The sequence below is a fragment of the Colletes latitarsis genome, chromosome 14 (genome assembly GCF_051014445.1).
Source record: "Colletes latitarsis isolate SP2378_abdomen chromosome 14, iyColLati1, whole genome shotgun sequence".
Lineage (NCBI taxonomy): Eukaryota > Metazoa > Arthropoda > Insecta > Hymenoptera > Colletidae > Colletes > Colletes latitarsis.
In genome coordinates, this window is record NC_135147.1 from 27,528,925 (window position 1) to 27,544,191 (window position 15,267).

Genomic DNA, 15,267 nt, shown 5'->3' on the forward strand with positions numbered 1-15,267 from the left:
GCAGATGTATCTATAAACCAAGTACATAATGCTAGAAAAACGAATTGAGCTGATATTATTTTTAGTAAATTTTCGAAAAAGCAAACGTCAACGTGATAAGCATCATTAAAAAAGAAATATCAAGTACCGAACATGAGATAGGATCACAAACGAAGTACAGAATCCTGTACCTTCCAGTTGAAATTGATTCATGATTTTCTTCAAAGATGGCATCACAATGTAGTTGTAAACAGGTATCAAGTAGTACACACTATGCGTTTAGTATGCATGTACACATATGACGTGTGTTGAATCTTTATGTATGTAAATCCATATGTAAAGTATTAATTTACCATATGCGGTTAAATTTCGCGTGAATAGTGATGATGCTGTTACGTTTAATCTAAATTTTATATCCTTTTAGATTTGTTCGTTGGCTTTTTTGTACGAAACAAATTACGCGTTACAATACTCTTGAAAATGGGATCGAGTGGTATCAATCTATACATTTGGCAAAGTAAAAATCTTGATTATTATCAAGTATTATTGCCTACAAGAGAAACTGTTCAGCCTTGAGAGACAGACGTCACGAGAAACGAGTGGAATGAACTTTTTTATCGCAGATGTTTAGTAATTATCATTACTGCCCAGAAAGACTCGTTACTACGTTAAATTCTACACGTATCAAATGATTTTAATTCTTGTAAATTAAAACAGAAAGAAAAGGTTTTTAAGTTGTAGTCTTGTTTATCGGAATGTTATTTGAAATTATTATCTTTTTATTCCAGCTTGGATATCTTATATAAAAAAGATGGGAAAGAGGGTTGGGAGTATGTCGATGCTCGGTAGGGTTGTCGTGGATGCGCATTAGGTATCGAAGGAGTTTGTCCCGTATCAACGCAGACGTTTCTGGATCGCATCGTCAGTATGCGGCCGCGCATTCCATGTGGGAACACCTGTTTGCTCTTTCGGCTTCTTTGCCTCTTTCTCGATTCCAGACTGCGTGAATTACCATTGCACTCATTCGCTTCCATTAGGTACGGAAAATACGGAAAAAAGAAACCTTGGTCTGTAAATCATCGGATGCTAGAGGGAGAAACGGGCAAACAGAGGGAATAGTCTGTCAAAGTTATTCTAAGGAAAAATTACATTGCAGAATATTTTGATCGAAAGTATCGTTAGTGTCGAAACGTACGAGCCGGGGTACCGTTGAACGATAATAAAAGATAGAAACAAGCAGTAGCATTATCGCTGTAGATTATCGACCGAGATCGAAGGAGAGAAAGAATCGTTAAAATCTGATCCGGTGCATCTGCGTGTAACAAAGAAACATATACGAAGAAAGAGACGAAAGAAGCAAAAAGGAAGTATCGACGATAGCGGGAGAAGGAGACAAGAGCGGATAGAAAGGGCGAAAGAGACGAGCAGTGTAACTGAGGGAGAAGAACGTTCTCGTGACTTCAACCACGTGTCTCTCGTGGTCCTCGTTTAAACACGCGTAAGAGCAATTTTCTCTATTGATGTATACAGGGTGTTCCACCTAAACAAGGCTACCTAAATGTCTCTTTCAAATATGGCACATAAAAAAAACATTTTGTATGCTGTTTAAATGATATCGAGGAACCTATATGTTGCAAAAAATCTTTTTCTCAAAGTTATTTTTTCCGGAGTTTTCAAGGTCGTCGATGTTTTTCTGCTTATAATTGTATACATTTTTTCTTACTGTATCGTGTTGTCAATTAGATATCACCGGGACGCTTGATCGTGAAATTTCTAAAACTTGTTATGGACTTTTGTTTAATTGTCTTTACAATAGTAAAATTTGTCTTAGAAGATATTATGCTGATATCATGTAAAAGCATCTGAAGCTCATTTTGTACAAATGTTCCATACCATTTATAAAATAAAAAACAACTATTTGGTATTTATACCAAACATTTGCAACATATATAAGATCTCTTGATACCATTAAAACTGCATGGAAAATGTTTTTTGTATCGTTACAAGTGAAGGAGATAGATACATATGTGTGTATTTAGGTTGGCCTTGTTTAAGTGAAACGCCACGTATACATCGGGTGTTCGTGGTTACTGGTATTCGATGAACACTATATTTTTTGTCTTGTCTCTCCGGCACGCAGTTTAGTCGAAATTTGTCCACGGCAAGGTCGCTGGGCATGAGTTTCTCGAAATCAACTCTCGTTCGCATCCATGTTCGCATGCATTTTTCCGACCCCCACATCGTAATCGATCATCGAGTTTATCCCCTTCATCCGGCATGTAACTAACATAAGCACTAAGCAATGTACGGCGTGGAACGCATTTAAATCCAAATCATAAAAAATGTTATATCGTTTCGATCAGGAACTTTATATCGGCATGACTTTGATATAGCAGTAGCATTTTAGCAAAGTTATACCGTAACCGATATACTATCGAATACCTAAATAAAAAGAGGTATTTTTCATTTCGTTACGAGTCCCTGATTTCGATTGTTTGACCAGCTTCGGGTTTGACGAATCTCTGGTAAGATGAATCGGTCGATCGTGCCAGAGATCCGTAAATACGAAGAGATAAACTCGCCAAGTTCAAAATCAGAAACACCGCCCGGTAATGTATTTTGATCGCGGTCGCGAGGCATCACGGCGCATCGTACATATGTAAGATTGCAGCCGGGTAGATTATTTGTAGTCGTGTCGCCATTGAGATGGTTTTATGATAGCCCCTTCTCCGCGTACCTTTATATCGAGACTGAATGGACAAAGAGAGTAGCCTCCTCAATGAGATAATACGCCTGGTTGTGCCTAAGCCATTCAGGCCCGAAGTCGGATCCATCGAATCGCGAAAGATCGCGCGAGGTGAGGGTGGACAACCGGTAGACCTCTGCAGTCATGCTCACCATACAAAACGAGTGAGTATATCGGTTTGCATGCGATATATCGTGGGCTACACACGATCCATCGGCTGCATCGATGCATCCGTGAACACCTGCCGCCTCTTCTGTTGTGCTTTTGCCTCCTTGGCTTTTCAGAAACGGCCCGGCCCCCGCCACGCTGATGCGCTTCTTCCTTCGAGGCTTTCCAACCATGGTTTCAGAGTACGCCGCTGGGATTCATGTATTTTCGGCTGTTAACGCGGGCAGCTTATCACAGGACGACGGATTAAAGCAAACACTCCGCGATCGGGACTCCGATGATCCCCGAAGGTTTCTCATTTGTTAACAACTTTCTAACTTTAGTTTCCTCGGCACATTGTTGGTTTTCTTCGTTTGGCAACGCCGAACGCGTTGATACTTGTTCGTTTCGAGTTCCCCCGAAAGCCACGTTTTAAAGAAATTTCACAATGTGCTTGTTAATTTTTAGCACGTCCGAGTACCTCCTCGGAGTTGAGAAATTCCTAGCGGACAGCTTCTTATGAAAGGTAGCTATGGTCCGTCCGCTCGCTTGCCTCCGTGTCGTTTGTCTATTCTTAAACGGTGATGTTGAAGATTCCGATTTATTACTTCTACTTTTAATACAATACAGAAACTGTATTTTTTAACAGACCGCGGACGATGTTTAAATTTTTCTTCGACACGCACGAATGTATTAATGTTTTAGGGATAAATCCGCAACGAAGGTGGACACGCAATTAGAAAGGTGCGGTTCCGGGACAGAGCCGTGACGTGGTTCCTCGGAACGACGTCGATTCTCTTTGCGTTATGTACAGTAACACGACAATAAACCACTACAGTAGCGATGCATAATCTAATGGCGCGTTGCGTTTGTGCGACAAGTATAGGACAGCAGAGGAACGGCCTGTGCCGTACCTCCCTGTGGTTCATTAATTGTTGCCGCTCTCTCGACTCGTATCACATTATTCCAATTATCGAAGGGACAACAATCAGGGATTGAAGGTGAGAGCTTTCGTAAAAAAACCGTATTTCTGTATTCAATTTACGACGCACCAGTTTTTACTTTTCAATATTTCTGATACCCGAAATATTCAATGTTCGCTATACTATTGTTTTTTAGCGTGCGATAAAAATTCGAATTAGTAACGAGCATCTTTAATTATCTTGGGTAAAAGAGTCTAATTGCGACTAACTGACCGAGGACAACGATATTCAAATCTATTATCATGTTACACGGCATCGTCACTAATTATATTTGCGATTGCCTGTCGTCGGGTTACTGTCTTGCTGACAAATTTCGATTCTCCAAGAACAACTAGATGTGGTTTCCTATTTCCCGTGGTTCACTCCAAGCAGAAATCACGGTTGTCATTGTTCCAGGGAATTAGAATAAACACGAACGATACAATAGCGCCGGGTCGAGAACTTTCCTTCGATGGAAACTTGATTTTATGGTAGTAGTTTGCCTCGCTGAAAAGAGGAGCTGAAATATCGTTTCGTTTGCGAGGAGTTTACGAATAACCAAATGCGAATAACGTATTTTAATGTAACTGTTAATACCGAAGGGCTTCGATAAAACTTTATATTTATGTCCAGCACTGTACGTTGTCGGGACTCGGGAAGAAGAGGAACCAGCTTAGTAATTTATATCTGAACCGATACTTCTGACAATCAAGTGCTATTCAACGGACGAACGTCGTCAAACTCCATCCTTGGATGTTTGATTTTCTTTTACGGCGCGAAGAATAAGAAAGCACGTACATTAAAGACTGCTATCGCATAGGAGATCGCAACGACTTTCGTGTTTTGCCGAGTCTGCCCTGTTATTTAACTTTCACTGCGAAGTAAAGGGAAACGCAGAATATCGTGCAATTCAGTAATCACGAATAAAAAAAACTATTTAATGTCGAAAACATTAAATACGAATCTGCAGAGTGAGTCGTTTAATTCGATCGATTTTTCTTTGAACTTTTAATTGCGATGAGTACAACTGAAAGGGATGACATTTCTCTAAATACTGTATTCGCTATGCAACTAACCGAAACCCGCGCGCTGCTGCATGTTGGTCAACATCGAACTATAATATAAACTGTTCTCGTTGGTTGAATGTACAGGGGGTATCTTGCGCAACTGGTAAAAGTTACGTGTCTGAAACGATTGGAGGTGTGTACAGTTTTTCCCAGTTGCCCTGTACGCCGAACTTTCCATCGGTTAAAGACTGACCCTTGTATGTCGTACAGACGAACGAAAATAGTCGTCTCTTAACGTAGTTAAGCGTAAAACAGCACGCATAGTTTAATTACAACGCTTTTCCCGCTTGTCACTCATGCACATGCACGCCCACACGCGCAACTTTTTACGCGGTTACCGCAAAAGTTTCCGATCTCGAGTATATTCCGCGCTTGCAACATAACGATAATCATGCTCGACAATTCGGTTGATTCCCCGCAGAAACATTAATTTATACGCGTGAAACGTTTTCTAAGAGAAAATTAAAAAAGAGAAACCGGTCATGTTATTTCAGGATGTCGCCACGTAATGGCTCGTGCGTGGCAGAAGTTAGCTCCGTAAGGAGCTTGTCGTCGGACGATGTCTCGGCGACGAAGCCACACCGGAAGAAGTCCTGTTGGGCACGCGCTACCGATCCGGCTCATCGTCGCGGACGTCGAATTCAGTTGCTGCAAATGTTGGTGCTGCCGTTTATACCAATCCTCGCATTGATCGTTCAGACTGCCAACACGCTCCACGACATCCTAATTTATCGGCAAGAGGTCTCGGACATCGAGACCCAGGTAACGGAAAACGCGACACGTTTTGGGGATGTAGGAAAACGCAACCGTATGGGAGTAATATGTAAGGAAAAAACCTTAAAGCTCTTTTTTCTGATCCCGTGTCGTGGACGGTTTACAAAGAAATGTCATAATACCACGTATTCGTTCCCCGTACTCGTTAATGCGGGTTACGGTGTAGAAAAAAAAAATTCCTCTGCTAGCAGTGTTATACATTTTCATTATGAAAGTTTCTTGCAAACGCGTATCCCGTAGTCGCGTTAATCCGACGATTCGTTTTCTTGTCGTGTATTTTTTTTTTTCCTTACGGACACGTAATTATGCGAGCAGTGTAATTAGGTCGGACTCGTATAATTCAGTGGCAATCGATCGAAATGAGTAAACATCCACCACACCTACACAGTCTGAGCGTGCTCGACGAGTCGTCCGTGAAACCGTCCATTTCTTCGATTGTCTCTGCATGCAGAGCATAGATCACTACATATAACGAATCGTTTCTGTTTATGATTTACAGCAGCCACTTTTCGATTTGCGTTCTTTGTCGACGAATAACCGGCAGAATGATTTCATCGAGATATTACACGCATCGATCGCCTGACCGGTGCATTTGATTATTTATCCACCATCGACGATGATATAAATAACCGGCAATAACCAATTCTATTGTTAGCCAATACGTTAGCTTTCGAGGAAGGTGGACTGGTATTGTTCCATTGTGCACCGAGTTCTTTGCAATGTTTTTTTTTTTCGCACAGGACCGTATTGTTACAAGGGATGATCGATACTTTAAAATGTAGCTGGTTTTCCAATTAATTGAAGAATCACTAGGACGAAACGATACGAGAGAATGCGTATCGATGATTCTTTTTCTGGATACGTAACTATAAAACTATCTGTTATCCGTTACCAAACGTAACTACACCGTTCAAAGTGCGTTGTCGGAGATCCAGTATCTGATTGGAACACGATAACTATTAACGGGTTTTCCAATAAGAGCGACAGATCTTTGAATTCAAGTACAATGAAAAATACTCATGATAATCTAGTGCTTGTTGTTTTATCAGCACGATGATATCACATTGTACATGAAATATGATCACCACGATTACGTTTGGTGTAGCGAATACGATAAATTCATAAATTAGACTGTATTTTACCTTAATAACACGAATAATATTTGCTTTCAGATTGTCAATAGTTTGAGGTTTAATCATTGTCTAATCATTGATCTTGGATCTCGATATGCAACACTGGTAGTTCTACTGGTGTTAAAAGTTCTTTTTCTCTTATTGGAAAATCCTATGTCATTACCACGATCGAATAAATGCGTGTTTCACATTTTAAGTTCGATCAGAAACGTCGCTGAAATTTAACGTTTTGTCAACAAAGGGCTGGTCGTTACGTGACTTGTGAGAATGGGTAGGTAAAGAGGATTAACGTCCCTTAATTCCACTCTTACTCACGGTCGAAGAAATTTCCAATCTAGAACAAAGTAGTCTCGGTTCGTTCGTCACGATGAACATTACACGTAACTACAAGAGGGTGACGGCGGTGGTGGATAAGATCGAAATTCATCGAAACGGGGTGTAGCCTCGAGTACAGCTTCGACCTCTCCTCGATCTCGAATTACTTGTTTGACGAGAGCACGGTGCGCTATGGCACCGCAAAAGGCGGAAAAGAATGAACGCGCTCGCCTTCTCCCCGTCTCTTCGTCTTTGTCGTCGGTGTTTGCCGTCGATTGTAAGCGCGTCGAGAGCTTTATACTAATTCTTTGTTGATGCCCCGCCACGCCCTTTATAATGAAAATCTATAGGGTATTCCAATAACACATCCTGTAGAAATTGTGTCTACAATACTAGAACACTTTGGAATATCTTGAAAAGTATTAGCTGTAGGATAGATGCATTCTAAATTCTACATTCTATGAAGAAACAATTCCTACAATATTATGCCTTACTGGAAGCTATAGAAATTCTCTAACCAACGTTTTTACCTATTATTTAAAATAATAAAGATATTAAAATGTTTTCAGTGTTTTAGCGGTGTCACTCTATATAAGCAGAATAATGTTGCAACAATATACTCCCACCACCGTTACGTTAATTTGCGCGTGTCGTCGCGCAGGCAATCTATAATTATCGGAATACTTTAGGAGGGCGGAACGTAAAAGCGTCGACTTGCGAGTATAATAGAAGGCCATTTAGGTACTTGGAAGTTCGAGTGACCGTTCAATGTACACTCGGGAAGCATTCAGTTACTCTATCCTATCCACTTTGTCCTCTCGTCCCTTATACCCTTACGATTAGTTCCATCTCCTCTCGGAAGTTTCGTACAATCGAGAACAACGCCGGACATTATCTGGTAAACGGCCTCGTTCGGTCCATCTAACTTGCAATAGGTACTATAATCGTCGAAACGAACATTCGTTCTAGAAAAATGATTAACACTCGGACGGCGTCGCGGCGCGGCGGCACGGGGTCCGTTCGCACCCCAACGTAAGCTCACATCAAATGAAATTCACTTTGATAATCATCGGTATATTATTTAATACTCAAGTACATAATAACTATTACTAATAAACACCGTGTTGCTTGTCCCCGGCCGCCAAATATCAATTGAGTTTCGTTGTCAACTGTTTTCAGGTAACAATTGCCACGGACTTGGGAAAGGTAGTTACGAGGATGCAGCTCGAAAGATCCGAGGTTGCATTCTACATTTATACCAACGGCAACACTCTCAGGTATTATCAAATGCAACCCCTATAATAGAAAGTTTCAAGTTGAAAGTCTCCCGAATATTTCGTCACGGAAAGAATGAGAATCACTGAGCGCCAATCCATCAAGGGGTTGAAAACAATTGTATCGGTTTCAGTTTCTAGAACAATTATGAGAATCGAAAAAATACTATCAAAAAAATATTTCCACGTATAACTGCCAAGTATATTTCACTATTTGCCGATAATATTGAAAGTAGCTTGATCTCTCGGCATACGTGACTCGGTGACAAAAGCCCTTCTTCCTAAGAAAAAGAAAGGTCTTTTCAGCCTAATGAAAACAGATGTGCGACAGGGTGTTCTTTAATCAAGATGCACTCGACATAATACATTTTTCCTGGTATTGGTCAACAGAACAATAGAGGAATACGAGAGCAGCTCGCTTCGGATAGTTCGCGATTCATTTACATAATTCATGAATTCAAGGTTTGGGATAATGATTAGAGCCGCATGATCGGCGAAACGCGACGCGTTGTACCCAACCCTTCCGCTTCGATTCTTTCGCAGAACAGAGGAAAAGTTCGCAGAAAAGTACGCCACGAAATTTCCACCGTGAGAACAGTTCCATGATCCTTGAAAAAAAAAAACTCGATCTCGGTTAAACGCGAACTAAAACGGACAAACAAGTTGCCTTCGGTGGCGATTTATCGACGTAGTTAACTAATTAGTCACGGACTCTTACACCTGTTCAAGGTCGAACTTGACGCAGAGGTTCGCCATAACCGATCAGGCTCTTCACAATATGACTACGTGGCCCCTGGTCTCGGTGCCGAGGGACGAGAGCAAGACGCAAACCTATGACGTGGTCAGCAAAGAGGCCTTTCAAGCACGTCTCGAGGATTTCAGGTAACAAATCGATCGAAAAATACTCGACGTGTCTTCGCTCTAGACAGAGCAAATTTACGCGCTAATGACGTCAGAAAATCGTGTGCCTCGTGTGCCTGACGGTTTCGCTTTGATCGCCATAACATTGACGCGCAACTATTTAACCCTTTTGGAGTTGTGTGCACTTATAAGCTCTCGATCGATCGATACACTATGCACGGTGAACATTTGCGGTCGTTCAGCAGTGCATGTTCAACGAATGCAACCATGAGATTTTAAATTATAAGAACAAAAGGGTTAAAACGTTACGCAAGCAATTCTCGAGTAATATTCCTTTTTTAACGATAAAAATATGATCTGGAGATCTCATAACGTGTTTCACTATTATAACATTTTCCTTGTTTATAGGTCGGAAAGCAAAATTATGACCAAGCTCGACAGATAGTCCTCCAACGAGATACATATATTTACACATTGAATTAGTTCTAATGATATCCTTTGTGGAAACAATATTCGCTTGTATGGAAAGTTACGGCCGAAGCGTCTATTCCCTCGAGCCCTCGTTCCCGACACTTGTTGAATTTCCATTCAGCCTCGAAGTGGAGAATTCTATTTTATCGCGAGCCTCTCCCTGTTGGTCAACGTGATAAGAAATTTCCTCCTAAGGGTTTCGACGGATCGAATTCTTATTCGTGAAATATCGCGATACTTTTTGCAATAGAAAATTATTTTTTGAAAACTGACCGCATTATTAAAAGACGTAATTTCGTCGTTTTTATTCGTTTTATTTGTTTCCAATACTCGCGTTTATACTCTCTCCTTGCGGAAATCTGCTATATTTCTTACGATTCCGATTTACATCTGTAGATAACTGTTTTCGAAATCCTCTAATCTCCGATATTTTATAACATCGATGCCTAAAACTCTAACGTCCGAGATAAGATTTCGTAAATAGGTAATTTCCAGATACCAAATGTAACAGTTACTTTAAACATTATTTCACGATGCGAACGGGTTAATTACGGTAGGAGAGCCAAAAAGCGCGGAACGGAAGTGCGCGTACATCACTGAAGCGACGTAAGCTTTACAACAGTACGTTCGTGTCGTATTTGTCTTCGTGTATTGATCGATTATAAAAATACGTGACCAGGGCCCCGGTTTTTCCAAGATCAAGTCGAATCGGAACTATACCACGAGTCGCGATAAAAAAAAAAAGAGGGCAAAAGAATGAAAAATCAGACGTCGGATATTAGCCAATATTTCTACTTGTTGCTTGGGAAAAATAATACGACAAAGTTTTCTACCGTGTCTTACTCATCGATGAATGAAGAAAAATTGATGATCGTTTCGTATTGTGATCCAGAGATAGACACGGAAGCACGATGGAACAACATTAATGCACCTCGATCGGGAATATTTGCAGAAGGCGGCACGTTTTTCATTTGGCCGAACTGAAAACGATATACTACATACATACTAGGAGCCCAGCAACGGGGCACGTTTACCCGATAAATCGATACGACGATGGAGTATCGGTACGGCCAGTCCAGACCCACTCTCCTCGAAATTCACTCGCATTATAAAAGCTCTGGGAAATTTTCATGGCGGACGGAATCTACGGAACCATACGATGCACATATTTGGAAAAAGAAAACATATTTAAGTACTTATTATGCTTGACACTGTTTTCATAGTGTCAGTTGATTTTTTAAGAAATTTTAACTTATTCTTATTGCTCGAAGAACACGATTGATTAATATTTGAACTCTTGCAGATCAAAGTGTAATCGAGCTTAAAGGCGTGTTAGACCGCGGAAGAATCTTCTTCGTAGGAAATTCTCCATCGATCGAACGCAAGGTCTGGTGGTTTCTCGTGTTAGCTATTATGACCACATGCCAGACAATAGAACACGTTTCTGTCAGCGGGAGCATCGGTAACAAGCCGTTAACGATCCTCTTCGTCTTCCAGCCTTGAGATATTACTCGCGACTGACCAAGTTTTGATGGGGAAGAGAGATAGATATGGACCGTATTAACTGGAGCTCATCGGGGATAAAATAACGTTGTTCGATTCCCGATGTTTTATTAGTCTTTTCGGGCACGACCGTTCCGGTCATCAACTGTATTACATATTTAGTACGGCCGTCTAGGTGATTATTTTGAACGTTCTAACTTCTACGTCCATGGCTCGTTTCATTTCGGTCAATTAGTGCTCTAATGACATTCATTTTGTCGACTTGGGTTCTGCGTATTAAGGGCGTACGCGATCGTTTTCGAGATACTTGGATAAAAAGTTTTCGAACGGAACACCCTCCGTATAAATTGAAACGTTAAAGGGAGGTACGGCTAATTCGATGCGCTCGCTCCACTTTACAATTTTGTTTCACCTGTAATCAGATTGGCGCGCATAAAATGTCATCTTTTTATTCGATCAAAGGTCAGGATGCTATAGTTAAACAACGCCGCGTCCTTCGAACGTAAACGCTTCCAGATACGTGAATTTTCGACTAGGTTTATGTCACGACTTCGTAGCAAAGTTGTGCATACGCATTGACGAACCATGAAACAGCCAAACGAGGGTGTCACACTCGCGTGGATTACTCTTTTTCTTCTTTGTCGCTTCTCGGCCTTCTCCATTGAATCACCTTTACGAGTAATAGATGAGGTTGTCACACATGAGCGCGTGACCGCCCATTTGGAGCAGTAGACAATATTTTTAGACCCCTCTGCCCACCTCCCTCCTTTCGTCTCTCCTCGGTTTTCTCTTTCTTCCTCCACAACTATCGCGTTTTCTGACTAAAACCTCTGGCGGTACAACAACGTTTAGATCGATCGAATCTCAGTTCGGTGAATGCGAACTCGAAACAATGAAACTTCCATCGGATACTCCTTTTTCTATCAACGTCGAACGACTAAATAGTTGAATAAGCTTTACTGTTTTCGAAATTTACTTCGATAGGGCTAAAAATAGTTTAAAAGGTTCCTTGACATGTCGATAATATAATTCTTAAAATTTCTTTCCTGTTCCTCAGGCAGAAGATAAGTTCAGAGGAGAGCAGCATCACCGAGGTGATGGCGTGGTATACGAGCGTAAATGCAGCGATGTTGGACCATCTGACTAATCAGATTAAAGAAACGGACAACAGCGGTGTATGGAGGTTACAAAAAAAGATATACAATTAATTAGTTCGATCCCATACCAAAAGATTGCGAGTTTCTCCCCCTTTTCGTAACTATCGCTCCGTCAACAGTTCCGTTTACCGTCGCAGCTAATTAAGAACATAGAAATCAATTATCGTTTCAGGTATTTAATAGCATTTAAAAATTTACTAAGGAGCATCGAAAGCCTGGGTATTGCTTCCGTGTATGGAATCAATTATTTCGGACGCGGAATTCTTGTGGGGGATAATTACGTCAGCTACGTACGCCACGAAGCTCTTGGGCGTGACCTTCTCACCGGATCCCTTACATACGTGCCTTCTCTTAAACATTTTTACGCAGAGCTCACCCGCACCATGCCGGATTACAGTAGAATAAAATCTAGGTACGTAAAGAGAACGCGAGAGAATATTTTAATTCTCGCGACGGTAAAGATTTCCGATTTTAAAATGAATTGTGCGTTGCAGACGGAACGAAATTTTGAAAAACCAAAAAAGAGAGCCAAGCGTGGATGACGCGATCGTTTATTTCGATTCAATGGCGACGTACGTAGACGAGTTAAGGAAACTTCAGCGAGAATTGCGCCGTATGATAAGGTAAACTATTCTAGCGAAGTTGTTTCGAATCTGCTGAACATTGCAAGTGTATCGGTAATGGTTGTTATTCTAATTTAACACAGGAATTATGTGAATTCAACCTTGCAAGATGCAAGCAATAAGGAAGTTGCCGGAATAGCTATAGTCGTTCTAGTGTTGGTCGTTTCTCCTATTATTATAATACTAGTGCGTAACGCGGTTGCTACAATACAAGTAAGTAAAGTGTACTTTTAAAACGTTGAAACACCGTATCCGAGACCGTACACGACTCATGTAGCCAGAGCCCCGTTTGCCGGCATGCCGTTTACCGGTAAACGTAAACGGCATGCCGTTTTCCGGCGTCCACCGCGTGGAGGAGGGGTTGGCACTTGCTGTGAGATCAACACTGCACCGAGGGTGCAATATTTCATTCCACAGCTTTGAACGCCATTTAATGTATACAGAGAGTTTCTGGTTAATCTTGTAAAACTGCAGAAGCACATTCTATTAAAATAAACAAAAGTGTTATTTTTCTTCTCTTGTTTAAACAGAATGTGCTTCTGCAACAAACGAATCACGGAACACCCTCTGTATACGATTAAAATATTTTCGTTATAAAAAAAGTAATACTTCCTTTCCATCGATAAAAAATATTAGATGTATGCTGCTAATTTGGCGCAAAAAGCACGAGAACTTAAACAGGAAAAAGGAAAGAGCGATACGTTGCTTTTCCAAATGTTACCTCCTAGCGTCGCTCAGCAATTGAAGCAAACTCAACAGGTACTTTGGCAATGATTCCCGCATTTGCATTATTGCAATGGCTTTTAAACGTTTGTTCTCGTTTGAAAGGTTCCGGCCGAATATTACGAAGCAGTGACTGTGTACTTCAGCGACATCGTTGGATTCACCGAAATCGCTGCCGAAAACACACCTCTAGAAGTAAATATTTTTTCCTACGAAATAAAAGAAAAGATTCTCCGTTTGTTCCTATTTCAAATCGTCGTACACTTTCAGGTTGTAACATTTCTGAATTCGATTTACAAACTTTTCGATGCCCGCATCGAATGCTACGATGTGTACAAAGTTGAAACCATCGGTGATTCGTACATGGTTGCTTCTGGCTTGCCTGTTAGAAATGGTAGATAATCTTATCTACGTTCCTATTACACAGGGTTTCCCAATAAGAGTAATCAAATTTTTCATTTAAATAAAATGTAAACTACAAGAGACAATCTGGTGCTCGTTGTTTTTTCTGTGTGTATCTCTCTGCGATGATTTATAAAGCACTACAAAATAAAAATATAACGTGGCTCGAACAAGCGTGTGTCGCTCTTATTGGAGAAACCCTTATATCAATGTGTTTATTTAAACGAGTTTAATTGCGGTTTATCTTATAGGCGACAAACATGTATCGGAGATAGCGACAATGGCACTCGATCTTCTGGCAGCATCCTCGGTGTTTCAGGTACCAAAGAGACCAGGAGAACGGCTTCAAATCCGAAGCGGTGCTCATACAGGACCTGTCGTTGCTGGAATAGTTGGAAGCAAAATGCCCCGTTACTGTCTATTCGGTGACACGGTGAATACGGCGAGCCGTATGGAATCAACTGGGGAAGGTATGTATCATCTTCCTTATACGTATATCTTACTGTTCTGTATCGAGGATTTTTGGTTCGCTAGAGCAAATAGAAAAATATTTCTTAATATTGCTCTTGCACGCAGCTCTGCGAATACATATTAGTTTGGAAATGAAAAAAGCTTTGGACGCTGTGGGTGGATTCAAAATCGTGCATCGTGGTTTGGTGGATGTAAAGGTGAAGACACAGGAGTTAATTATTTTTAATATCAAACAAAAATGGATACGATAATATTAATATTAATATTAGGGTAAAGGACTAATGGACACCTACTGGCTAGAATGTAAAGATGGTGGAATCGCCCGTGCGGCGGAATTAGATCTGCCGTCGTTCTTCGAGGACGTCCGACCAGTTTTCATACGTCGTCTAAGAGAAGAGGGCACCCTCTGATGCGAGCCGTATTCCCGACGGGACCTCTGGTACCTAAATCGTCCGCCCACTCCTTACATTCGCCTTTCGCAGCCCAACCTTATCGACCACTTGAAGAAACCGACTCAAGGTCGCAAGAACCGACTTTCCCATCCGAATCTTCACATTACCCCGGTAAAGCCTCCTCCCCAGTCACAGTCCAGCATCGAATCCCAGGACTCGGTAACGTACGAAGGAACCCATTCGACGACCCCCTGTCCGCCGAGTTAC

At 41.2% G+C, this 15,267-nt stretch overlaps 1 protein-coding gene across 8 annotated transcripts; it reads left to right on the forward strand.

The window, feature by feature from the left end:
* The first annotated feature begins 822 nt into the window (after positions 1–822).
* On the forward strand, positions 823–15,020 carry LOC143350162 (uncharacterized). 8 transcript variants are annotated; one of them, XM_076782066.1, is made up of 15 exons: positions 836–1,016; positions 1,136–1,477; positions 5,396–5,663; positions 8,303–8,400; positions 9,127–9,279; positions 12,290–12,415; positions 12,562–12,801; positions 12,884–13,012; positions 13,096–13,225; positions 13,649–13,771; positions 13,841–13,930; positions 14,006–14,129; positions 14,389–14,607; positions 14,714–14,805; positions 14,878–15,020. In XM_076782066.1, exons 3-15 carry the CDS (start codon positions 5,397–5,399, stop codon positions 15,016–15,018), a joined length of 1,932 nt encoding a protein of 643 aa, XP_076638181.1. In that variant the 5' UTR covers positions 836–1,016; positions 1,136–1,477; position 5,396; the 3' UTR covers positions 15,019–15,020. The 8 variants fall into 8 exon arrangements, with proteins under 8 accessions (XP_076638180.1, XP_076638181.1, XP_076638179.1 ...); XM_076782067.1 differs by lacking the exons at positions 836–1,016; positions 1,136–1,477 and adding exons at positions 3,513–3,873; positions 4,252–4,325; XM_076782065.1 differs by having other exon boundaries at positions 823–1,477.
* The last annotated feature ends 247 nt before the right edge of the window (positions 15,021–15,267 follow it).